Consider the following 18305-nt stretch of genomic DNA (forward strand, 5'->3'; position numbering starts at 1 on the left):
TTTTGGAAAAGGATATGGAATTGGATCATGTCAAAGATTGTAGGATAAACTGTTGGCTCCTCAATTCCCATTTATCTTTCATATAAACTGAGATCTTTATGATCTGTTTGGTTGGAATTGAAAGTTATATTAGTTTCCCAGATAGTAGTTTTTTCAATGGAATTACATTATAAAACTAACCTTTTCATCCTGTGCTTCCACTTGGAGTCTGGACAATCAATGTTTATTTTCTCGCTTAAGATGTGTTTTAGACTTGGAATCTATTTTAGGTATGCATATCAAGCACAACCTAGCTGTAAGTGTGCAGCCATCGATAATTTGAAGTTGAATCATGAATACCTCATTAGCCATGTCCATCAAACAACATTCCAAGGGTTCTACAAAGGGAGCAAGATAATAGCATTGCAGTGGAGGGACTCCCTCAGGGAGGCTTGGAGTTAGAAGTGTTATCAGTCCTCCAGGCAAAAGCTCAAGTGCTCAAACCCAAAGAAAACACTACATGTCATCATAGTTTTTAAAGCGGTAAGGCGACAGAGGTGTTTGAGGATCTTTCGGAGCGCCTTAGCGATAAGGCAGGCATAAAACGTCGCCTTATTGACTAAAGCGTTCCTGTGTAATTTTTTTATAAAACCAATTTATTTGGCTCAAATCCTAGTTGAATCATATTGCTCATATGTTAAATAAATATTAAAGGTTTATATTTATATCAATGTAAGATATTCATCAAGAAAACAAATCAATAAAATGAAAAAACTAAGTTCATCTTCATCAATCATCATAACATATTAACATATAATATAAATACATAATTATGAAACAAAATTATAAATATAAAGAAAAGAAGACATAAAAAAAATACAAATATTTATTATACTTACCTCTATGATGCCAAAATGAGTGCCTAAGCACTAAGGTCATCCACTATATTTCTACTCCTGTCAAAGAAGAATGAAGGTCGCCACTGCCGGAGCAAAATAGTCGTCTAGATCAGTGGTTCTTCACTGTTCTTTGATTCCTTCTCAAAGCCCTTTCTTAAAACATTTGACAAAATCCAAACCCCATTTGTGAATCATGTTTTTGTTTTGTTTGTTTTGGTGGAGTAAAGCTAATCCCATACATCTCAAATGCTAATAAAACCATACACCTACCAATAAAAAATCTATATTTAGAATCTTCATCAAGTAATTTAAAAATGTGTTAAAAAAAAAAAAAAAAAAAACCGTAAGACTCCACTTCACGTTAGGCCGAGCACTGCCTTATCATCCCTAGACCGCATCAGCGCCTTAAAAACTATGCATGTCATTGGCAAATTAGCCTGAATAAGCCTCCCCAACACTTTGAGGAGCAGATGTATTTGGATCCTCAAGGACCAAGGGCCTGTGATTGATACTTGAGCTCTACTGCATTGATTATGTTTGCCCTGTAGTAGAAGTATCAAGTCCTAATGAACAGCCCAAATCAACAATGACAGAAACGCCTGAATTAGGGAAATCCTATTTAATGTCAAGCTTAACAGCAATTGCTTCATCAACCGCCATCACCTTTGCATCATCCAGACCTGCTCTCTACAGAAGCACCCCAAGAAACTACTCAGTATGTCACTATTGTTCATTAAGAATCTTGAAATGCAAAGACTGAAAAGAAATGAATCAGTGAAAAAGGCAAATTATGGAGATGTTAGCATAGCTATGAGGACCTTCCCACCATTCATTGGACTTCCTGGTTATTCATGCTAAGGATATTTTAATGCTCTCTCTCAAAAGAAAAATAACTATTAACTTCACTTTTTTTTTTCTTTTTTAATGAGAAAAAGGGAAATGAAATTACATAAGAAAAAAGAGAGTTTCAACATCCTTCTTCCTAGACTCAAAGAGCTTGTCTATCCCTGCTTTAACTGCGAGCGATAGACACTTATCCCTTAAGACTTTTTAACAAAATGTAAAGATTCAAAATACTTCATCAGTTCATCAGTTGATACATGTCATACCCCTAGATTAAATATATCCCAAGGCCAGCCCTTAATAGTCCCTTGCATTAGTCAACAAGCCTCTTGACAAATCATCGTTTGAGTCCGCTGGTTGTGGGTTCGAGTCTTGGCATGCTCTACTATAGTCAGTTGATCCTGCAAAAGAGCCGTTTACCATACGAGAGCTTGTCTTGGGGGCCATGATCATTACCATAAAGCACCCTTTTATCATTATCAAGAAAAAAAAGACAATTCTGTCCAAACTATAACATACGTTCACCTCTTCACGTAGGTTACGTCTATATTTTTCCTAACAAGGGTGTGAGGGTTGTCATCTACAACAAACTCAAGATTCCCCTAAAGCAAATGTTTCAATCGTCATGCACATCCAGAAAAGTAGGTGGATGAACAAATGTAATTGTGCCATGTAAATGGGTATTCAATTATTCTAAACGTAGGATTTTAATGGAATGCTCCAGATTCACCACATATAAAATTTCAGCTCCAAATTAACCATTTACCCTCTATTGTATTTCCAAACATCTATGATAGGCCAACATTTGGTATACACCCTTTCGTTAGTCCTTAACTTTTCTATGCTTTCCACCAAAAAAAAAAAAAAATTCTATGCTTTAGTGTGCCTCTTGGCATGGTGGTGGCTGCCAATCACAACTGACTGTTGGCTCAAGTCCTGGGAGAGATCACTTATTCAACTCTCCCCCTATCGGATGCCACATCCTCATAGCCCCCCTTTTCCCTTGTCCCCCTCCCTATGGGGACCCCTCTTTTTGATGGTGGTTGGACCTGAATAAAGAAAAAGGGGGGAGGGTGGGGGAGTCGGGATCTACCTATCCATAAAATTTTTGCACCATTCATTCGGCCACTAGGTAGAAATAGCTGCACATCGTGGCCCTTTTTCTTAACATAATAGCTGTATTGATTGCATTGCTCTCACATATTAAATGAACTTGACAGGCCACAAGTAAACCATTGGAATATAGAACTCAGCAGCTGAAATTAAGTAATCAATTTAAAAGACTTAGATTTATTAAAAAAAAAAAAAAAAAAGTATACTCTACAGCTAGAGTCTCTTCCCATGCTTCTTATCAAATTTAGCTTCAACCTTTGTTAAGAGTATAGAATTTTACAATTAATCATTCAAAAGAGAAGAATCAACCTCGAGCTTGTGAATTCAAATTGGCTTTCATTCCTTTCTCAACCTATTAGTAATAATCTATAGAAGGATTTGCAAGTGGGAGATCTTGAATCTCCATATCATATGCTTGATATTATAAAATAAAAAAAAAATTCTTCATCACTTAGGGATACTTCGTCTGAGATGAAGTTCTACTTTCAGAATCTGAAGACTCACCATATCCATTTAGATAAAATAGAACTGCTCTTATGATTTTGTTTACATTTTTTTGGAGGAAGAATGCAAGCACTATGATTAAGTAGGATTATAAACACAAAAAACTATGGACCCCCTCCCTCTTACAGGATGATCATAAAAGTTTTTATGGTACCTTTTATTTTGATTTGTTTCCTAATCAAGGTATTAGTGAAAGGGGAGACTCATACCCATCCATCTAGCAATTCTTTCTTGGAATTCTGGAGTTCATGGGGTGTGTTTCTTGTAAAGAAAACCTTCACTGAGTCTAGATCACCTATCCTTATTTATATGCTTCACGTACGGTTAGGTGGCGACATTTGTTCTTTCTTTCTACCATAAATACCCCTCCATCTGATCTCAATGACAGTAGGAGGGACAGATCTCATCACCCGTACAGGTAGGTGATCTGTACAGAGAGAGAGAGAGAGAGATTATTTATGGTAAAGTTTTTTCCTCTCCCCCCAAACAAAATGTGATGCCTATGGGTGGCTTAATGTTGTAGAGGAACCTGCATTGATCTCAAGGGTCAAGTCATAACCAGCATGAGCACATATAATTGGATAGCCATTCTCATTGGGTAGGAATAACAAGCATCAGGAAAAATTTTGAACATATAATTGGTGTATTTTCTTCTGATACAATCATTGAAAAGTACAATTAAACACTTCTTCCTGTGCAATATTGAATGGTTGAAACATGAAGAGGACTATAAATTAAGAAAAATAGGCACAGTTTGAGAATTCTTTCTTGACTGATGTTCCAGGCTTGCAGCAGCAAATCTCTCCACAATCACTGTTGGGAGCATTATGAACATTCCCAAACAACCACAAGGAATTGATGTAGATTTCTTCATGATATGCCAAGTGCTTGTCGGTCAAACTGAACCCCAAATTTCATATGCCCTCCCAGTATAAATCCTGGCCTAACACCACCACAATAACTAGAAATTAAAGTATCATCTTTTTTGAGACTCAGTGGACCAAGAAGATCTCCCATACCTACTTCGCAAATTGCATATTTGCTTATAAATGTTTAATAATGTACTGGAAGGGGAAAAAATTCTTGTTAAGGTACCTAATATCATATGTTAGTGAATAATGTCATTCTAAAAGATGAATGTTTTCTCAAGTCTGTCAGAAGAAATATTTTCAATTCTCAAATAAGAAAACAAATTCATCAATATTCTTTTAAACAATATCTAGAATTAGCACATGCAAAAAACTTCAAAATTATCCCAACTTCCCTTCAACAACACCCCCCCCCTCTTTCAATTTGCAACACTGCTGGCTATGAATGATTAGAGTCCTTTATAGCCAAAATTTTAGTGAATGGAAGTTGTCAAGGAAGGCCTCTTTAGAAGAAGATCGACAGATCGATAATGTGATCGTTCATCCAATTGATCAGTCATATTTAACTGATATAGTGTTTGAAGGGCTTTCTCAACAACTCAACTTTTAATTGGGTTTCACACAACCCACTCACAAAACGGATGGTCAACTTTAATTATACAAGTAGAGGTTCATATTATTTGTGATGGTGCTGGAGCTACCTAATGTGAAATTCAGAAATTTCAGATCATTTGTCGGAATCTGTTGAAAGAGTATGAGAAAACAGATGGGTTTAGTATCAACCAATTGAGAACTAATTGAAGCTATGAATCTTCTGATTGATAAGAATTTCGCTTTAGAAGGATAAATAATTCACCTATTGTTTTACAGCTTAGGTCTGAAGGAATGGAAGAAGGTTCAGCAACTCTTTTATCAAATTGATCAAACAATGTATCTATGATTTCACTTCCAAAGTGTCTGCGGATGAGTTCCTCCAAAATAGGTCTAATCTGCAGGTTGATACATTTTTCTATGTCGATTATGTGATCCATTGACCGATCCAATGTTTCCAATCTCTCAATGCTGAAACACCCATTTCTCTCTATCAATCCCTCTAACTCTTGTGTAGATGGTTGGTAGACAGGCACATTGAAGGAGTCCACTTCAGCTTCACTGGAGAATCCCTTCATTGAGAGTAATCACATTCTATTAATGAAGAAAATATGTTGTAGATATCATAGAAATGAAGCAAAACCCATATCAAATGTATGTCATAAAGTACACTAAAATGCAAGATGTAAGGCCCTCTTTAAAACCAATAAGGATAGGCATATTGATCATGATAAGGTATGCAAGATCTTCCTTGGGTAAGAAAAAAATAACTAACCATATTGATCATGTCCTTGAGGCTAGACTCCAAGAGTTCGAAGAGCTCGATAAGCCTGGATTGGGAAGGGTTAGTCTCATCAGGAAGACTTGGGATGAGAAGGGCCATCAAACCTCCACAAACAATCTCTTGGGCCCTTGCGTGTAAGAAGGAATCCATGTCCTTTGCATATTGAACTGAATAAGCCTCTACCACTTCTCTTTGGGAACTCGTATAATGTATCCTTCCCTTATTCCATGCAAGACAGGTCTCATCTTCAAGCTCTGTTGGAACTCTAGATAGAAAATGCAGGGCATAAGAAGAGTGCACAAAATGAAGAGAGGCCTTAGGAAATAAACGACCATAAAATGAACCGGGCATGCCAGCCGCAAAATAACGCTTGTTGGGAGGGAAGGATGTGAAGAGCATGTTGAAATCATTAGAGAAGTGATCACTAAAGTACATTTGAAATTCAGGCAAATAAGAACCAAGGCCATGAAGTAGGTACTTGAGTTCTACAGCTTCCATTATGTTCTTCACTACCTGGAACCTAGTGGATCCAACTGGACAACTCAAATCAGCAATGGTGAAAGGGTTAAGAGAACGGAGGAGTTCAACATCGAGCTTGTCGGCAATCACATCGTCGATTATAGCCTTCGGAATATGCAATCCCACTCTCTACAAAACAGAAGACAATTTGTTAATTTAGTGATTTGATTAATGCCTTTGAAAACTTACAAACTTAGAATTTTTCCTTCATGAATAGGGGAATTGTTCTCATCAGTTTTTGTTTCAGAAGAAAATTACCTAATGGGGTTTTTGATCACATAAAATTTTCTTCTTAAAATTGAGGAGGTTTAACTGATGTGTAGAAGAGTTTGATAACTATGTTGGAGGAGTTTCAACAATTTGAATCTGGGCTTCATTTCTTTGTTCATTTCAAGGATACTAGAGAGCTGTGGATCTATTTTTTCGAGCTTTTCGGTGTCTTTTAGCACAGACATATTGAGGGAAGAAGAAGATCCCCACTTCCCAGCCTGTGTTTAAAATACAGGGCTATACATACAAATCTGTATGGTTTTTTGTTCCTAATGGATACAAGTGTTCTTTGGTTCTTAAGAATCACTTAATTTTTTTCTTTTTGTGTCTATTACAAACCAAAAACAAAATAAGAAGGATTTACCAGTAAACATATATGTATTAGAGTCATATAAGTAGCTCAGAAATTAAGATACCTCGAAACAAGTATGATGACCCTTGCTGCAAGAATTGCCTCTGCTACCCGTGGGAGATGATTCAGGGGATATTGATCTCTCTCTTCCCATCTCTTCTCTCTCTCTCTCTTCCTCTAACCTTAGCCCTCCTTATGGGATTAAAATGGCTTCACACCTTAACCATTAGGAAGAAGCATATCTTGGAGACACAACTACTGCATGATCCCCAGAAAACTCTGTTTCTCTAAGCTTTGTTTTTTGTCACAGAATCCAAAGATTTTGGATCATAACAAATGGCAATGTTGAAGGATCTGGGCAGCCCTCCTCCCCAAACATGAGAAAGAACTTGAGAAATGAGAGAAAATCGCCTTCAGGCTTCAACAGTGTATCTTGATCTGCTGGGAATTGAATATGATTTCTCAATGTTTCAGCTTCTCCCTCTACTGAATTGAAACATACCCTTTTAATTGATTTCGGTCTTTCAGGATCTGCTAAGAAGATCTTCTCTCTCTCTCTCTCTCTCTCTGAAACTTTCTCTCTCTATCTAATCTCTCTCTTACCCATGAAATTCTCCTCTTGGTTAAATTGGGCTCCCCATGGAAATAAAAAAGTGTCTCCAATAATTTTTGTTTTCTTTATTTCTCCCAACAAAAACATGCATTCCATGAATACCCAGGATGTTCTAAGAGAAATGAAAATGGCTATTCAAGTATTGGTTGATGCAAACATGTGGTGCCAGAGTATTTGGCAATTGCCATGCTTACATGAGTTCATTCCCATTAAAAGAAAATCATTTCCATCTGTTCTACCATAAAAATATTTTCTTGAAAATCAATAATATTGAACATGATAAGAAGGGGTATTAGAGGATTTGGTTGGGTACCATGAGAATGAACCCAATCATATGATGATGTTATTGGAATTCTCCATGGGTGCCAAGTGTGTTGATGCTGTACACGTCTTTTTTATTTTTTAAGAAATAATATTTTGAAATTTAGAAGTGAAAGTTGTTTTTTTTAATTGTATTTTAATTAAATATTTTTCTATTTTAAGTTCTTGTGCAAATTTTACTCAGTTTTTAACAAAACCAAGGAAAAATATTCTCCATTTATGTTCAAACATGCACATATACTTATTGTTAGTGGACCTGAAAATTTTTTATTTTTTATTTTTTTGGTATCAAAGACTTAAGGCCATCTGCATATGCAGTAACACTAGCTCCCCTATAAAAAAATATGGGCGCTAGAAGTGTATCATTTGTTTAATATATTAACTACTTTTTCAATTGTAAGATAGTAGGCTTCACTATCTACAATTAAATAAGTGACATTGTCATTTTCGACAGATTTTCCATTATGTGGAACAAATGGAATTCTTCATGGTTGGAATCAATAGTCTTGTGATTCTGAATCTCTAATGTTCAATGAATTGGTGATTTTCATTGGAAATTTGAATTACCATTTATATTGTTACCAAAAAACAAAAATTCCACTTACACTCGTTCCATTGCCTAAAAGCTTCAAAATGTAAGCATTTCTAATTAGAGGGTGCAAGTTTTGCCTTGTTGTACCAAATCCATTATGAGCCCGAACAAGGTTTGGACTAAAATTTATGGTCTTGCATCCAAACAATTTTTTTTTTCTTTGGGGGGGTGGGGGGGGAATGACTAGCCCACCTTCATGAAAGGGAAATTAACGTTTCTGTGATGCTTTCTCGTGCACTCATATTGATGCTCTCACTCACACAGGAATCACACTCCCCCCAAAACACTTACCTCATAAAAATATAGACATTGTGCATCAATGATCCAAGTTTAATAGTATATAATGGCCAAAACACTGGTTTTGCAATTTAGGGGGCTGTGGAGGGATTGGAAGATAATTCTTAACTGAAAATTGGGGATTAAATTGATTCCCAAACCCCTAGAATCAGCCCCACATATTTGAAACCTCTCAATCCAGTCTCATAAACCCTAAACATCAACTAAAATTAGGATCGATTACAATCGATTCTAATCCAATTTGGCCGACTCAATCAATCCCATTTTTCAAGCCATGAAATATAATTGGAACATCAGGTTTTCCAACTCGTTCTTTTCAACATCTGCTGACTTGGGTGAGTCAAATGACTCAAACCTGATCAAGGCGACAATTTCTTTTTTGCTTCTAGAATGGACTTGCTTTCCACCATCGTAGCCTCTGTGAATATTGCGACAAGCTGCAGGGAAACTCCCCCAGCCCTTTGCTGATATTGATAGCAAGGCCTTGTGTTCCGATTCGAAGCCTCAAATTCTTTGCCTTTTGAGCAACGCCAGGTAGCTTGTAAAAGTTGTTGATGGTTGGGAGGGTGAACGAGTCAAGGATTGAAGGCAACTTCTCAATCCACCCTCGATAGTTGATATTAGGTCTTTGAACGGCATGGTGCCCCCCGTTGGCTCCCGATTGAGTGGACTTAGGGCATGTGGGTTGTCGTGCCATCGTACTTCTTATACTGATGCTGGTAGAGGGTGGGGGGGGGGAGAAAAGACAAATTCTAAACTACCGATCAAAGAAAGAGTAGATGTGTGAATAAATGGGTCTTCTTTCAATAGTTCATTGTCATAAATTGTTGGATCTATCAAGAGAGTCGAATCTATCACTCTCTTCATTGGTTCAGTTGCAATCAAATCCTTCCCCCTTTCCCTTTCCAAAGGGTTACGATCTGATTAGAGATGAGTTCTCTATTTGATTAAATTACGTATCTGATAACCCCCTCCCCTATTACAGGTTTTTTTTCTTAATTTTAATATCTTTCTTCTTCTCCCTCTCTGTATGAGGAGGGACTAACTTATAAGGTTATGGTTGTTTTACCATTTGAAAGAAAAAAAAAAAAAGGGTTAACATTAAATACTAATAACAAAAATTCTAGGGTACTCATTTCTTAAACCTTAATATTTCATTTTTTCTTTCTGTCTCGGGTGACTCGCCGAGTCAAAACCTAGTTTTCCCAAGTATCTTCGGAACCCCAGAGACTCCCAGAGTAAACCATAGAAGGAGACAATATCTTCATTCTTGTGAAGCTCTCTCTGTACAAATTAGAGAATCAGGCGACTCTTAGCTTTTGTTTATTACCGTGAAGAATTTCAGATTGAAAAATGAGCGAGCAGATGCAAAGCGGAGATCGAGATTTAATGGCCAAAGCTGCGAAGGCCGCTGAAGATCTCTACAATTTGAGGGACACATTCTTCCCTTCCGATCCTGAAGAGAAAACCTCTAAGTTGCAGACCGTAGCAGATCTTTCTCTCAAAATTCTCGATACGATTCCATTTGGTAATCTACAATTCGAAGCACATCCCATTTCTGTCAATTTTTTTCCGCCACCTTTTTGCTCCTTCCATAAGTATTTACCAACAAGATTTTAGTATTTTTAGCTTAGAAACATTTGCTTAACTTCAACTATGGAATCACTGCTTGTTCAGTTTCAACCTGATTCAGGTTATTGGGTGTTTGATTATTGAGGGAAAAAAGGAATTTCGGTTTCTATTGGTTGTATGGGGAATAAGAAAATGCTTACTATTTGCTAATCTGGAAGTAATCATGCGAACTGATAACAGAAAGTTCTAGTGCTATATGTATCTACATTGTATTATTAAAATGTATTGCTTTGCCTTGCATTGATGCTTGGAAATCCTCTCTTCACTTGGTCTCCTGGTCCTGACTCCTGACCTCTATGATCAGAACCCTGATACGATCAAATTTGACTATTGCAGTACAATGTTAGCCTTGCAACGTTTAACGGTTTGAATTGCTTTATTATTTAATTGATGGGTGATTATCTTCTATTGAATTTGCTTGACCACAGCTGCCCAGTATGCATTACTAGATAATTAAATCGATTTTTTTTTTTATATGATTATCTTAAGTTGTCGTTGCTTGTTTTGAGGAGAATATAACTTAATATTATTTTGTGGAAGCCAAATTTGTTGTCAACTATTTAATTTTTTTACTAACTCACCAGCTTCATTAGCTCCTCAGTAACTTGTCATATGTTATTACACAGTATATTTATTATTTACCTATCTGCAATTCCTATGTTGTTATGCAGAAGGAAGGAAATCACCAACACAGCGTGCAACTTATGAGTTTTTAAGAGGAAAGATATTGGATGTGTTTCCTGACTATAGGAAAGAAGCAGAAGATCATCTTTCGAAAGCTGTATGTTGTACAAGTTTTTGCTTGCTATTTTACTGCTTAAGGGATTTTTTTTGTGCTCAAAGTAACCATTTCATATTACAGGTTAAATTGAATCCATCTCTTTCAGATGCTTGGCTGTGCTTAGGCAATTGCATTTGGAAGAAGGGGGATCTTCTTTCAGCAAAGAACTGCTTTTCTCTGGCACTAAACAAGGTAATTTTTGGTTCTTAGAATCTCTTCGTTTAAGGATATTGTTTTCGGTTCTGAGTCTTCTGACTGGAGAAAATTAAGTTAACCTTATAATATCAATTTGTTTGTAAATCCTTACCCTCTATGTTTGTGCAGGCTCCAAACAAGAAAATACTTTGTCAGTTATCAATGCTTGAGCGAAGATTGGCTCAAGGCAAGACACCTTCCTTGTGAATATTTCTCTTAATGATTTGCATGCATATTGAACAGACTTGACAAGCCTCAAGTTTGTTTGCTGGAAGTTTGTCTGCTTAACATAGTCTTCATATCCCTTTTTTTTTTTTAAATGAGAAAAAGAAAATTATATTAAGTAATATGGTTCGCCATTAAGTCAAGATCATCAGAAGAAAATAAAGTCCCTATCCTAGCACTATTAGCCAAATCCCATAAGCACATCATAGTTTGATTAGAATCTTTGCATTTATACGCATAAGGAATAGAGCTGAATTTAGCCCAAAAGATAGATACTGAAAAAAGTGGCTATGAACTGTGAGAAGTCTGTGGAATAAGCTGAAGTAAGTTCCTGCATGAGAACCAAACTTCACCGATAGTCCACCCCTTGGAAGCCGCCAATCTTAGACCTTGAAGGATGCAAAAAGCTTCTGTCTTCATATCTAGTTTGTATTCAATTTGGAAAATGATTTCATTTGGTGCACAATATGTTTTGGGCATGATCCATTTTTGTCAATTGTGCTTGCACTTTAATAAAACATGAATTAAATAAATTAAGCCCTTCACTCACCTTACTTCCATCTGGTGCCTTACTTGGTTATGGGAAAAGGAATTTGTGGCCCATATCTTTTATACTTTTGGATTAAAGTGGGGTGGATGAAGTGGAGAGGTGCGTCGGGAGTGTTATATGATAAAAGAATATCTATTGAACTCAAGGGAAAATTTTACAGGATAGTTATATGACCGACTATGATGTATGGATCGGAATGTTGGGCAACTAAGAAGAGTAATGTGAACAAACTGAGTGTAACAGAAATGAGAATGTTGAGAGGTATGTGCGGGAAGACCAGGATAGATAGGGTACGGAATGAGAATATTAGAAATGAGGTGGGGGTTGCTCTGATCCAAGACAAACTCCGCGAGAGCCGATTGAGGTGGTATGGGCATGTCCAACGAAGACCTATGGAGGCCCCAGTATGAAAGAGTGACCAGATTTGTTGGGAAGGAGCTAGAAAAGGTAAGGGCAAACCTAAGATGACTATTAACGAAGTGGTTTGAAAAGATATGCAATTAGTAGGGCTCGACCCTAGTATGACTTCGGATAGAGTTTTGTTGAGAACAAGAACTCGTGTTGCTGACCCCCTATAAGGGATGTTCCAATGATGCATATCTTTTTTTCTACGATACCCTCTTAACTTATCCCCATGCTTTCTCTTTTTAACTCATCTTGTATATTTCTTTACTTTCTATTTTCCAGCATTGGATCCATGTAGTCGACCCCATTCAGTTGGGATAAGGTTATCAGTTGCTATTGTTGTATCTTTTATACTTTAGGATATGTAAGTTGTGCGCTTAAATATCTCTTCTTTCTTTGGGCTAATCTGTTTGTTTTCTCTTTGTAGGCACTGACAATCCATCTCAAATTGTTGAAGAAAGCATTCAACATGCAAAGGAAGCTATTATGTTGGATGTCAAGGATGGGAATTCTTGGTGTAAGGATCTGTAGCCCACAAATTTTTTGGGTGCCTTTTTGTTCATTGGTTCAAATGAAAAACTGAATTCTTTCTCTCTAAAACCTTACCTGGGTTTAGAAACCTGTTTTCTCTTCAGATCTTGAATTAAGCACACCATGCGAGGGGGTGGGGGAAGGCAAAATAAGTGTCAAGGACACAATTAAAGCATTCTTAAAGTTTTGGGTTCATAATTAAAAGTTTCTCTCTTTAAATCCCCTCCTTTGCCATTGTTTGCTAGAAATCAACAGATTAGCATGAATACCATACTAAATATATAAATTTCTTGCACAAATTGTTCATTTATTAATTTGGGATTATTGTGCTTATCTAAAAAACTCATCTTCTATGATTTTCACTATCTTAAAACAGAACAATGTTTTTTGGAATCTTTATTTAATATGTTATGAGAGGGTTCTCTCCTTAGCCTTGAAGAAGACTCTCTCTCCATGATCCTCGTTTTTCCGAAGATGGAAGCACTAGTGTCACCAAAACTATGTAACCATATTATTCATGCAAACCCTCTACTAATCATATTTGTCAAGGCAACTAGGCGACCCAAGATGTTGGAGGGGCGCTTAGGCACCCTAGACGTGCACTATTGACCATATGTAATATAGCAATGATAATTTATATAACTATGTTTATATGTGTTAGAAGTATTGCATGAAATAGAGGAGTCGTGGCCAACTGTCCAGCGCAAGCCACGACTCACCTTGGTAGTATTCTAGTCTAATTATAAGTGGTTAGTAGATTAGAATTAGGAGTTAGATTTGTTTCCTATTTTATTGCTTTCTATTCCTATTAGGAGTATATTTCCTATTCCTACTAGGAGTATGTAATTGCTAGTCTATATAATGAATGAAGCAGGGCAGCCCAATCTCATGTATTGGGACTCCCATTACCTATATCGCCTCTCTCTCTCTCTCTCTCTCTTTTCTTCTCTATTGTTTACAATATGCAACATAGAATCCATGTGGACCATGTCAATGCAATATGATATATTATGCTAGTAATGGGCTAATATGAGAAATATAACATAAAATAAATAAAGCGTATAATATAATATAAGCATATTCATCAAAAGAGAAAGCAATAAACATAAATCAACATTACCTTGTGAGGTATCAACAAGGCGTGTTGTCGCCTTGGACCCAAGAAAGAGCCTAGACACCTAAGCAATGCTTAAAAGATGCCTCGACAACTATACTAGTAATGTGGAAAGTTTCAGCCTGAATGGATTTTATCTCATGGAGGAATAAAATCAATAATTTTGGAAAATAGTTGGAGAACAATTCAACGAGCCTCATCCCAACTAAAGTGAATCCTGTTTCACCATTCAACTTTATCTAAGGTTCATATTAGTTGTTAAACGAAAAGGGATCCATATTTCTTTTCACTTCTTATCCCAAGGTGATTTTTGGCCTAACCCTGCTCTTTTAATTCCTCTAATTTGCACCATGTCACTCCTTAACGATGCATTCAATGTCCTTCATTGATCATGCGCAAACCACTTAAAACGAATCTCTCTCAACTTATCTCCTATTGGATCCACTTTGAAAATACCTCAAATGTTTTCATTTCTTATTTTATCTTTTCTAGTTTTTCCACGCATCCACCTCAACCTCCTCATCTCAGCTAAATTTGTTTTATTTATTTGTTGATTTTTTGTTACCAACATTCAGCTCCATACAACATTTGTACAATTGAGAATAAAAGTTGAAAAGTTCAATACATGGTGGGGTATATGGTTCATAGCCAATCCATGAACCAACATGCTTATCAGAAGGTTAAAATGGCTGCATCAGACTTCCACAAGGCAGAAAACAGTGGCCCATTCTAGTTCTTTTTTCCTCCCCTACTATGTTTGACTTTGTTGAAATTCTTAATATCGAAGACAAACAAAAAAAAAAAAAAAAAAAATCTGGAGGAAGGTTCAAGATTGGACTAGATTGTTTTTGCTCACTCAGTTGTCAATATCTCCTCAAAACAACCCTTGCTTTGATGAGTTTTGTCTTCCAATTCTTTGAGGAACTTTCAAGCAATAAGGTTTTTGATTTCTTTCCTCGAAAGAACAGCCGGGGGGGGGGGGGCGGGGGGGGTTGGATTCAATCTGACTTCTCATTTACTTGTTCATCATTAAGTTTCTTGTTCTTGATGTCTTGTTTCCTAGGATTCCTATCATTTCTTTTCTTTTTTATGAGCTGTTTATATATTGCACTTTTTCTCTTCTGTATGCTCTGTTTTGACATTAAATGCTTGATAAAATAAAGTAGGTGAAATATTCTACTTCCCTTTTTTTTAATAGTCTTCGCCATAAAATGGTGGGGCCACTATAGAACTTTTTATTTTTCTTCTTCCATTTTTTGTCAAAAAAATAGAGCTTCAGTACTTATTTTCACTTCACTGTTATCATTCCCCCCCCCCTCTCAATAGATAACCTTGGAAATGCATGCCTCACAAGTTTTTTCGTCACTGGAGCATGGGATCATGAAAAACTTCTGCAATCCTTGAAAGCTTACCAGAATGCTGTAAGTATGCAAGATAAGAACTTCTGCAACTGATCCATCTTCTAGATAAGAACTTCTGCAAAAAATCCATCTTCTGTCAATTTCCGATTAATTTGCATGGCTCAATAAGTTATTTATTTTTCTACTGATATATATTCAGCAACAGATAGAAAGCTAAGCCAGTTAGCTGTACTGTTGTAAGTTTGCAAAATGTACTGATCCTTTGTAACATGTATCAGGAAAAGGATGACACAATGAAGTCTAATCCAGACCTTTATTTCAACTGTGCTACTGTAAGTCTTGGACTTTTCATCTCACACTTTTTTTTATATGGGATCTTCTTAATCAATCCCTTAAATTTCGTAGGTTCCTGGCCATTGCCTTGTAGAAATTTCGGTAGTGAAAATTCCTTCAAGTATGTTAGTGCATCACTTTTATCTCTCTGCATGATTTCCAGCTATTTCTTTTCAATTGCAAATTCTTGTCGATTGGCTATAATTTGTCATGTTTGTCAATCTTGGTATAAGATTATTCTTAATGCATGAGAGATGATTGGGAGACTATAAAAATGCTATTGATATAAAAAACTTGGCCTAGTCTAGGCAATGGATGGACTTCACAGGCTGTGTATGTGCTAGGGTCTTATTCATTGACAGACTACTGGGATTTTCTGGAACTTATCTGTCCTTTCACATAATGAAACCATTCACATTTTAAATTTTAATAAAATAGTTTGCAGCCCATAAATCAAACTGTAAACTATAATAGAATAGTCTGAAATGGTTTGATGCACTCTCTCTCTCTCTCTCACACACACACAAAGACATACACACTCACATGAGAGAGAGAGAGAGAGAGAGAGAGAGAGAGAGAGATTGGCTAGTCCTTTCTTGACTTTATTGTTCATTCTATTCAGAATATGCTGGACAATAGTCCATCTTGTATACTATTTTAAGAAATGTACCTAAAAGCTTTGAGCTGAACAAGAAAACCATTTTAGGGAAGAGGCCTGAGTAGTTGCTTTTGATGAAGTCAAAGTGTTTCAACATGCACCCAAAGGTGCAGTTATATACTGTATTATACCCAGATGTGATGCAGATCGATTAGAGGATGTGCTTGTGATGGGCTTAAGAGAGAGAATAAGAGATAAGGGGCTGTTCTGGGATTGTATGCAGTACGGAAGAAAGCTGAGTGAGGAGAGAAGGAAGAGAAGACCCCAAATCAGGGGGGGGTGGGGGGACAGAGAAAGAACAGTCTCTTTCAAACAAACTAATTCAATCAATTACTCAAATCATTAGTGAAATCGTTGGTGAGTGCGAGCCTCTTACTTGTATTTATAAAATAGAAGTCTAACTAACCTAAGGTTCCTACTTGAGGCAATACATTTAAATATTAAAAGAAATAACAATTTAAACTAAATTTAATTACATCCTCCCAGCTGTAGCTAAAAAAAGGAAAGTCCTAATTGACTGAAAGACTTATTTAATTAAAGAAATAAAGACCAACTAAAAAAGAAGTTTCTTGCTATTGCCCACTTGAAATACATTTTATTGATTTGTCCAGAGTCAACCCTAGATTTTTGTAAACCCATTGTTTGGTCCATGGTAGGGCTCCCAAGTTTATGATTTCCAGTTCCTCCTTATTTTGCGCATTCCGTGGTTCTCACTCTTGTTCCTGGTTTGGTAACGTTTGGAGATCTCATTAGCCTTTACTTTGTTATATTTATTCTTTTTTTTTTCCCTGTTTGTAGTTCTCAGTATTACATCTTGCTTCAGAAGCTATATGTACAAGAATTATGCTGTAAAAGTACTGATGAAACTGTTAAATAACAGGTAAACAAATATCTAGAATACTATGAGAGGGCCCTCAGTGGATTTGAAGCTGCTGCTTCAAAGGATCCTGGGCTAAATGCTGCCGAGGAGGTTCAAAAGATGGTCAATCTTCTTGACAAGTTGGAAACTTCCTTGAAGGTTATGCATCTCTCTCCGTTTTTTAGGTCATTCTGTTGTTTTGATACAACTTTCAACTTCTTAGAATATTTTGATTACCTCCACATGCAACTAACTTTACCCATATGTTGGTCTAGATTGGCCTTTTGTGTCATGTTTAATGGCGAGGAGAGGGAAATAGAAAAAGCAATACATATGAATTATGATGACATTTATTTATTTATAATTATGGATTTGAATCTTTTAAGTGGATAATAAAGCTACATGCTTTAGGGAGTTTAATGATTAGTTTATGAAATAGTGAGCAAATGGAAGATAGATTGGTTCCTGCACGTGCATTGTGTCTTATTCAATGGACCTGGTAAATTTTAGTCCTTGTACCGAAATAAATAAATTAGTCCATGGATCTCATAATTCTTCGATGGATTGCATAAACAATGGGCACAGCATACACATCCAGACAGATGCACCTTTTAAATGCCAATAGGTTCTTCATTAGATATGCAGCTGTTTCTGATGATAATGTATTCTTCAGGTACATTCTAGGGCAAAACGTGTTGCATCACTGGCATCATCACTGGTTGATGTTAATTGTAAGCTACTCAACATGTCTGTAGTTCTCTGCATACTTCATACATGGATTATTTGGTATCCTTGGTTGAGCCCAGTTTCCATTGTTGCACGAAATTCCGTTTCCCTTCCTAACAAATCTCCATTTGTTTTGTTTGTTTTTTCCATGTTCAAGTGAATTCTTCACACAAAAAAGCAGCGATAAATCTTCTGACAAAGGGGAGGAACAAAGCAGTAGCAGTTGTGGGGAAAGTGCTACTCTTCATTAAGCATGACAATTTAACCCCCTTGTATGTCTCCCTTCAAAACACTGTCCTACTTGTGATCATCTGTATATAATCCTCTGTTTTTGTTTGATTCAAATAGCACTTGTCTTGTACATTAGAAGAGGGGTGGGGGGGGGGGGG

General features: G+C 36.5%; 2 protein-coding genes across 3 annotated transcripts in view; one reads left to right on the plus strand and one right to left on the minus strand.

Annotated features, from left to right (window-relative positions):
- Nucleotides 1-4035: 4035 nt before the first annotated feature.
- Nucleotides 4036-7312, minus strand: LOC122085182 (loganic acid O-methyltransferase-like). Of its 2 annotated transcripts, XM_042653656.1 has the most exons (4): nucleotides 6788-7312; nucleotides 6016-6230; nucleotides 5574-5847; nucleotides 4036-5370 (listed from the first exon to the last, which is right to left on the minus strand). In XM_042653656.1, the coding sequence occupies exons 1-4, from the start codon at nucleotides 6875-6877 to the stop codon at nucleotides 5011-5013; spliced, it is 939 nt and encodes a 312-aa protein (XP_042509590.1). In that variant the 5' UTR covers nucleotides 6878-7312; the 3' UTR covers nucleotides 4036-5010. The 2 variants fall into 2 exon arrangements, with proteins under 2 accessions (XP_042509590.1, XP_042509583.1); XM_042653649.1 differs by having other exon boundaries at nucleotides 5574-6230.
- Nucleotides 7313-9695: 2383 nt separating this feature from the next.
- LOC122093444 (tetratricopeptide repeat protein 5-like) overlaps nucleotides 9696-18305 on the plus strand; it is a 10406-nt gene continuing 1796 nt past the window's right edge. Inside the window, exons 1-10 of the mRNA XM_042663822.1 lie at nucleotides 9696-10074; nucleotides 10850-10959; nucleotides 11041-11151; nucleotides 11284-11341; nucleotides 12762-12851; nucleotides 15306-15400; nucleotides 15619-15672; nucleotides 17212-17349; nucleotides 17864-17921; nucleotides 18074-18188. Coding sequence (XP_042519756.1) covers nucleotides 9900-10074; nucleotides 10850-10959; nucleotides 11041-11151; nucleotides 11284-11341; nucleotides 12762-12851; nucleotides 15306-15400; nucleotides 15619-15672; nucleotides 17212-17349; nucleotides 17864-17921; nucleotides 18074-18188 — 1004 coding nt within the window. The 5' untranslated portion in view covers nucleotides 9696-9899. The remainder of the gene's footprint in view (nucleotides 10075-10849; nucleotides 10960-11040; nucleotides 11152-11283; nucleotides 11342-12761; nucleotides 12852-15305; nucleotides 15401-15618; nucleotides 15673-17211; nucleotides 17350-17863; nucleotides 17922-18073; nucleotides 18189-18305) is intronic.

Source organism: Macadamia integrifolia, chromosome 1 (assembly GCF_013358625.1).
Source record: "Macadamia integrifolia cultivar HAES 741 chromosome 1, SCU_Mint_v3, whole genome shotgun sequence".
NCBI classification, from domain to species: Eukaryota; Viridiplantae; Streptophyta; class Magnoliopsida; order Proteales; family Proteaceae; genus Macadamia; species Macadamia integrifolia.

Excerpts from the sequence above, each read along its gene's own strand:
- LOC122085182 (XM_042653649.1), bottom strand. The coding sequence starts at position 6,877 with ATGGGAAGAGAGAGATCAATATCCCCTGAATCATCTCCCACGGGTAGC. Across the intron at positions 6,231-6,787 it reads GTCATCATACTTGTTTCGAG|AGAGTGGGATTGCATATTCC; the intron begins GTATCTTAATTT and ends TCTGTTTTGTAG. Across the intron at positions 5,371-5,573 it reads TCAAGGACATGATCAATATG|GGATTCTCCAGTGAAGCTGA; the intron begins GTTAGTTATTTT and ends CTCTCAATGAAG.